At 36.2% G+C, this 8,211-nt stretch overlaps 1 protein-coding gene across 2 annotated transcripts in view; it reads right to left on the minus strand.

Moving 5' to 3' along the window:
* Positions 1-7,691, minus strand: part of LOC108734239 (5-hydroxytryptamine receptor 1-like) — a 28,702-nt gene extending 21,011 nt beyond the window's left edge. For both annotated transcript variants that reach the window (XM_025978609.1, XM_025978608.1), the window contains exons 1-2: positions 7,130-7,691; positions 5,583-6,263 (exon numbers count right to left, since the gene is read on the minus strand). In XM_025978609.1, coding sequence (XP_025834394.1) covers positions 5,583-6,263; positions 7,130-7,294 — 846 coding nt within the window. In that variant the 5' untranslated portion in view covers positions 7,295-7,691. The remainder of the gene's footprint in view (positions 1-5,582; positions 6,264-7,129) is intronic.
* Positions 7,692-8,211: the final 520 nt, after the last annotated feature.

Genomic DNA, 8,211 nt, shown 5'->3' on the forward strand with positions numbered 1-8,211 from the left:
AGTTTCTCATTAGTAAAATATATTTCTCATTCAATTTTGTATTTTTTTCATTAATAATAAAGTTCAGTTTTCCAAAAATTTTTAATGGGGTAGCAATATTTTTTCTCCGCGGGGACCACATACGGCATTCCTGATGATGCGCAAATGCGGCAAGACGTTATATGCCTCTTCCTTGCCTAGGGGGCAACCTCATAGGGCACACAAGGGGTAGTGGGTTACCCACTTAGGGGCCCTAACTGCACCCCCCTCAAAATTCTAGCCGGGTACAGGTAAAAGTCATTATAATTTTCATAATGATTACATTGAAACTTCACCATAACCTTCCGGTATTTAACATTACAACAAGCGAATGATGCATCAAAATTTTTTTTTAAAAAATATGAGACAGACATTTGCAACAATTTTCGCTGCAGGTACTCAATCAGAAAACATGTCGAGAGTTATTTTCTACTACATACCGTAAAACAACAACTTGCGTGTATACTAAGACATTTTTCTTCTTCAGCAAGGTGCCTACCTGTAGGTAATATGTGGGTACATGCAAGCGAATGTGTGTCGTTCTTAATTAATGGACCTCTCACTTTTGATTTCTAGGACCACGCAGCCCTACGTGAGTGCCTCGTTTGTTTCCTTTTATGTCCCAGTCATTACTTACAAAATGCGACACTTGAATGTATAAGAATTTTTTCAACTGCGAAACAACTGCGCTGTTTCTTGATGATTTTTTTAAGTCGTTTTTATTCTTACTTGTGAAGGTGTAAGTTAATGACCTTTTTACAACATAAGATTGCATCAGTTAAATTGTACGGGAATTTTAAAAACTACAATTGTAAATAATACATAAATATTTCACTTAAGGTGATGAAGAAAGATGGAAAACCATTCGAAAATACAATGGCTAGATATAATTGGCGAAGATTATAATATATTTGGAAAGAATATCAGAAAAATAGGAGATAAAAGTCATAATATAATATAGGCAACCATAACACAAAAAAAAGCGCAGATAGTTGCGAAAATTTTGAAATAATTTAGTTTAATGTCTCACGTTTCAAAACTCTTAATGAGAATCGCTCATAAATATACAAAAAACAATACGTGCACGAACTATTCTCACGGAAATATGTCCCTTATTCTAATTAGTTATAAATTTTGCTATATCTGGTGGTATAGGTATGTACCCATTTGCCAGATCCCAATTGGTCAAGAAAACGAATCATTAAACAATAAATAAAGGCTAAGGTTATCGGACAAATTGACGTTACAATGTGCGAGACGCTACGTTACAAATTTCCTCTGAAGTGATTTATCGGGAAACCCTTACGTTTGAGGTTTTATCTTACTCGGCATACAATTTATAACCGATAGAGAAATGCGAGGGTTGCCACCTCCATGACAATAGCTTCCAACTTGGCTAAGCTTTGCATGAAACGATACGATTACAAGCTGGCCGATTATATGCCTATCGTTAAAGCCATATTTAGAATGCCTAATAGGGTAAAGGAGGATCAAACGAAATGGAAAATATTGTTTTATTTACTCGGGATCTGTTACATAAATACGTAAACGTTTCAGTATAATTTTGCAGCGTTCAAGAACGCTCCGAAGGTTGGTGGTATCAAATGTAAGAATTATGCGGAACTTTCGAAACTTTCTAGGTAAACTGTTATTGTATCTCTTACTTTTTTGAGTACTGTCTAGATTGAATCTCATTTATTAGTAATACAAGATCTGTTTTTTATAGTACGATTACGATAAAAGTGCTTTTTCAATGGCGTGCTAATGAGATCCCCAAAGGAACCGAATTTTGATCCAGGAGTGACAGTATTCACAAATCACTAACAAAAAAGTTTGGGGATGAAGGGGATCGAAAGAGGAGGTCTCCCCCACCACTGTACCATAAGAAGTTCGTGGCGGTCTCACCCCCATAAAAAGGTATAGGGGTTCGATGTTAATAAATATGTCAATTTTTATACATTTCTAGGCATGTAAATATTTATATAGTCATTCTTAAACAATATTCAAAGGTAAAACTAATGAAAAATACATAAAAATAATGAGAAAGTTATATAAAACATTATTTAAATATCTTTATCAATAGGGTAGGTTAGGTTAGGTTATCGGGTTTTGTTCAAGTGACCACCCTCTTTCGATCCCCCACCTCCACCCGCTTGAAAATAATTTTTTTATTGAATTTTATTTGAATTATAGTGTATGAAAATTGTCAAAATAATCAACTTTCAACCCCCATAACTTTTTATGGGGGTGAAACCGCCACGAACTTTTTATGGTACAGTGGTGGGGGAGACATTCTCTTTCGATCCCACCCACCCTAAAGAATGTGGGGGCCATCATTTAGACATTTACCAGAAGTTTTATTTTAGTTTTCAATAAAGTTGATGGGTAATTCCGCACTGCATTTTAAAATGAAAATAAAAACAATTTTGAAAACTTATCGACAACGAAATTTCTCCATAAGGATTCTCTTTTAATCTCTTTTTAAGTAGAGTGCAAAAAGAAATGTAATTGTGGCCTGGCTACTTTTCCCTTGCAGTCAATAAGGGTCAGTTTCTAAAAAACGTTTTCATTAAGCGAGTGTATATAAAGCGCACACTTTTGCATTTATAAATTGTTACGTGCTCGGCTAATAGTTGAAAAGAACGCGGGTTGTAAAGCCGAAGACTAATTAAACAGCAAGGGCTCTCAAAAGGTTGCCTGTACATACATATACGTATGGAAGTCCAGGGAAAATGCATTTATCTGGGAGTCAATGTGCCGAGATAAAACTTGTTGCACTTCTGTAAAAGTAGCGCGAGGCTTGTGTACATTTCATCATTTTTTAATCGTCTTTATATAGTCTACCAGACACAGAGAAAAAGGTAAAGTAAAATTTTGCTTTGAAAATAACTTCTGTTTTCTATTTTCATTTCGCGTTACTTTTAATTAACTATAGATTCCTAAGTACATAGGTAGCTTCACGAAAATATTGCGCAGATAATTCTTTACTACCTCAGGTCTTTATTTCGTCCATCCACCCACTCATTCCTATAATTTCTAAATGGGATAACCAAAGGGAAAAGTAAAAAGCGAATGATGACGCATGAGGATACCGTGGTTATAAATGAGAAGGAGAAAGAATATGAGAACAGAGAGCGTCATGGAATTTAATAGGAAATAGGCGAGATAGGTTGGTAGGATACCTTCTCAGGCATGAAGGTCTAGTCGCAGACCTATTAGAGCCAGAAACAGCAGTTAAGAGGAGTAGAGGTAGATCTAGATTAGATTACTGTTCGCAAATAGTTAAGGATGTGGGATGTTCTAGTTTTAGGGAAATGCGAAGATTAGCTCAGGATAGGAAAGAGTGGAGGTGCCTACCTAATCAATCAATACTGATGACCCAATAATGTTGATCATGACGATGATGACGTATTTTTAAACTGAAAAATCCTACTCCATCAATAAAACAGTTTGACGTTTGAATATATCCAAAAGCTTTGCAATTAATTAATTTTTCTTTCTGACTTTCTGTCTCTCTCTGTGTATTAATTAATTTTAATTCCAACAGCAAATTCCGCTGTTGAATGGTTGCGCATACCGAAAACTGTTTAATAATTTCGCGTTTTCATGAAAAATATACATTCCTGCATACTTGATAATGTAGCAATTCTTCTGACTCGATGCATTTGTGCAGTTAAAAATTCGAAAAAAAAAGAAATATAACAGCGACCTGTGCATCAGAAATAAAAGAAACTTACATTGTGTACGGACATTTAATATTTATACACCATTTCCAAGCAAAACTGTTTTTCGTATGCTTCGTTTAAATACGCGTAGGGAGTTCGATAATTCGTTTTTTGAAGTCTCCTGTTCGTTTTGGTTTTTGATTGAAAAGATAAGTGTTAATTATTTTTAAACCATGTTTTAGAAAGTATAATAAATAAAGAAAATCAGACCAGAAGAAACAATTAAAATTAGAAAAAGAAACTATTAGCTAGAACTCTGTCTTATAATACGACAAAAGTGATCTTCGGTAAGTGAATAAGGAATGTTAAATTTCCAGGAAACCATCTTTGGGGATATTCAAGACAACAGCTTAGCAATGACACCTGGATAGACTTCAGAGGGCTTTACGAAGCTATCTCGTTCAAAATACATGAAATTCGTAATGGCTAAAAAGGACGGCGACGTCCCTTAAGGACAATATGGCCATTACAAGCAAGTAAGCGTTCATTTATATTGTAGGTAGGTATAGAAGACGTCGAGACCTTTTTTTGTTGTGCTTTTGTATTCCCATGACATTATTCTTATTTCCTGAGAAGCTACGTTAGTCAAAGACGGTTAAATTGGACGCGTGGCAACTGACAGGTACCTACTTATGTCACATAAGTTTTACTATCATCGTCATAAGGTCGTCAGTCTTAAGACTGGTTAGACATGCATCTCCAATGTTTCATATCCTGTGCTAATCTTCGCATTTTCCTAAAACTAGAACCATATCCCTAACTATTTGTGAACAGTAATCTAATCTAGATCTACCTCTACTCCTCTTAACTCCTGTTTCTGCCTGTAATAGGTCTCCAACAAGCCCTTCATCCCTGGGAATGAATCCTAATATTTACTTCTCTACATTGCAGCCCCGTCTCTATAACTGCCTGTTGCTCTTTATACAAACTAAATATCACTCTTCTATCTCATCACTACAAGTTTCACTACATGTAGGGAAAATGTATTGATGTTGAATTGTTAAAGAAATGCAGATATATACCTAGTAATCAACAAATTAATAAATGATCGCAGAGCAATAGAACGGGATACAAATTAAGTACTAGTACAGTTACCATTAGCTGATGATTCCATTAAAATAAATCGATTGGAAATCTTGAAACGAAAGTTTAGTGTGACTTGTTTTCCGGTTGAAAAGTGCTATATCGGTTGGTGTTCGCACATGTATCAGTCCATTTAGTTCAACCTTGGAAAAGTTAAGCATCCTTACGCTGGAGGAAATGGGTTGTAATGACGCCAAGGATTGAACGAAACAGAGACTTAAAGTAGACGGAGAGTTAAAGATTCAACTATCGTTAAATGCTAAAGTTTCACACCGTTTAACGTATAATTTAACTGTACGAGTTTATCAGTGACTTCATTCTGTATTTATGCCTTTTGGTAGGAAAAGCACGGTGAAGTTTAAAAAGTCTTTTAACCAAACAAAATCCTTCCTTTTAATTAACAACTTGCTCGTAAACCATTGTGCTTTGTTTTAGTCTCAACCATATAATTGAAAGTCAAAAATTATAATTTTTTGTCGACATACTGTTCAATTTATTGTTCGATGACAAATAAAAGGTTTCTACGATATTTGTCAAATAAAAATCAATCTCATTGATAAAAAAATATGTTGGATGATGGTTTTCATTTTTAAATTAGTAAATTTGAAACTAATAGTTCTAGTGTCGATACCTCGAGATATCGAAAGCTTTTCTTTTTCACTTTCGGTTTGAATAAATTTTCTTTTGCAGAAAGCATTCTCAAATCGTTATATAATCAAAAATTGTAAAGACAAGTGTAATAAAAAAGAGACTTACCATAGTATGTGAACTACTGGAACTGTTTCTGTGGTTGGTCCTGTTAGGTTTCCCTGGGGAAGGAGTATGTGCACTGATCTTGTTTTCGGGTGGACCTCCGCCGTTCTTGACACTAATTTCCAAATAGCAGTGCGATTCCAAATGACTTTGGGCTCTCTTTTCGTCCAGTACGATTTTCCGAGCTGCCCGAAATATCTTGTAATAAACGACAATCATCACGATGAGGGGTATGTAGAAACTACATAGGGTAGCGTACAACTGATAACCGAACTCCTGGCACACTATGCACACCTGTTCTTCAACTATATCACCTTTGGTAAACTTGTGTTCATTGCCGAGAATTAATAGGGGCGGCAAAGAGATACATGCCGCTCCACACCAAACCAACAGCACGCAAAATAACATCCGTTTCGGGGTACGTTTCACACCGTACTCTAGGGGTTTCGTAATCGCGTAATAACGGTCTACGCTTATCATACACAGATTGAGGATGGATGCGGCGCAACTCAAAACGTCGAAACCCACCCACAAGTTGCACATTATCTCACCGAATATCCACTTGCCGTTTATCTCGTAAAACATTGCAAACGGCATCACCAACACCGCAACGCACAAATCGCTAACTGCCAGGCTCACCAAGAGATAGTTGCACGGTCGACGGAGCTTCTTCACCAAACATACCTGAAGATAAGGGCAATTCAGTTAATGAAAACAGGAAATTAATAGTAGTTGGTATGAAAATATATGTACAACATAAAAAAGATCCCTGAGCTGTGAGATATAACTTATTTTAGAGTACAAGAGCACGGTGAAAAATTCTCGGCCTCTCATTAAAAAAAAATATTTCATTTTTCTACATAATCTTCCTTGACTTGGTCCAGCGATTCTCCAACATCAATATTCCTTCCCGGAGTTGACAGTGCGGAAAATCCATTTATGGCCCCCTGAACGTCTTAATGGGACGCGAAGCCCTTATCAGAAACAAATTATGGGAATAGATGGTAGTCTCAGAGTGCCAAAGTAGGAGAATTGGGAAAATGATCGACCAAATTGTACCCCAAATCCTGCATTTTCCCATCGCCAACATACTTTTGTGAGCAGGTGAGTTGTCCTGGTGAATGGTGATTTTCTTCTTCTTCAAACCAGACTTTTTTTACGAATTTTAGCATCCAGCTGGTCAAGAAGAATGGAGTAACATTTGCCTGTAATTGTTTTGCTCCTAAACATCCCTCATACGCGATTAAAACTACTCTACTGTCCCACCCATTTTGTTATCCAGAAAATAAGTAATATCTGACAGCTCGGTGATCTTGGACTAAAAGTAACAGTTCAGTTTGTTTTTAAATTTGATTCATAATTGCACCTTTAACTTTGGGAAGCAAATAGAATTTCTGTACAGCTAATGAAGAAATGCATCGTAAACATTCTAAAAGCTGAAATTTTAACATCAGCTGGTTAAATTATGTAGATATACATACAAAGGTGTTTTTTCACGATAAAAATCAACGGAAAAATATAAGTATTTTGAAACAGGTGATTTGACTTACCGCCACGCAGACCAGTATATTGCCAATAGTGGTTCCTAATATGACGATTACAAGTATAACAGTGATGACGATCGTTTGCAAGGTGGTAAATTGGGGTTCTTCCTCTATTGTAACATTCCATGTAGTCACGTTGCCATCGTATGGGTCGCTTATGTTTGGAGCCATGCGAATACCTATTCGACCATCGAGGAATTCATCTAGAAGATATAAACTGATGTCTGCGTGCGTTTCTCATTTATTTAGCGGTTTAGCCGGGCAAATCCTCAGCCTCTTGAGTGGCTCGCGAAAAACCGAAGGAAAAGTAGAAATTAATCAGGGAGGAAGGGATGACGGAGAGCGTGTGTATATATGTTCAAGTCGAAAGTTTTCCCGGCACGAGGGGTTATTGTATAAAGCGGCTTAGTTCCGAGGGCTCGGCGTGAAGAATATGCCGGATTTATTTGATACGGATCATAATTTAAAATTCAAATGTTTTCCAAGCTTTTTATCAGGTACGTTTCTATCTGGACGTCCTGGCCGTCGATCAATATTTCGTCGAATCCTGAGCACCACTTTGACTCCATTTATCTGCAACAATATTAAAATTTTATTGAATAAACATCAACAGTTCGTTCGGTTTTTCTCTTTTTAATTTTTTTTTAATTATCGGCAGATGTTCAAAATTTCAAATGAACCTCGACAAATTCAATCAAATGCCTCTGACGCGATGATAATCCCAGCAACATGGTCAAAGGGCACATCTACCTACTGCACAGTGATATTTTAAGCTGATTAATAATTTTTCAGAGAGGAATACGTTTGGACAACAATTCCAGCCTGCTTTTGGGCAAATTTCGATAAAGAGAACTACGTAAATCATCTGAATAATCGGTTAAAAGATTATTAATCGATTATTTTAATTTATTATATCTATTGTCGATTATTTTCCTATAATCGACAAACGATTGTTAAATTTATTAATCGCTCACCCCTACAGCAAACTTAGTTTTACTTAACTGATATTACTTTGTTGGTGGTTCCACTGTTTTTATCGAAATCTTTCTATAGATTGCCCAGGGCCGGCATAAGATTGCTAAGTTTGG

This window comes from Agrilus planipennis, unplaced genomic scaffold (genome assembly GCF_000699045.2).
Source record: "Agrilus planipennis isolate EAB-ADULT unplaced genomic scaffold, Apla_2.0 scaffold7, whole genome shotgun sequence".
Lineage (NCBI taxonomy): Eukaryota > Metazoa > Arthropoda > Insecta > Coleoptera > Buprestidae > Agrilus > Agrilus planipennis.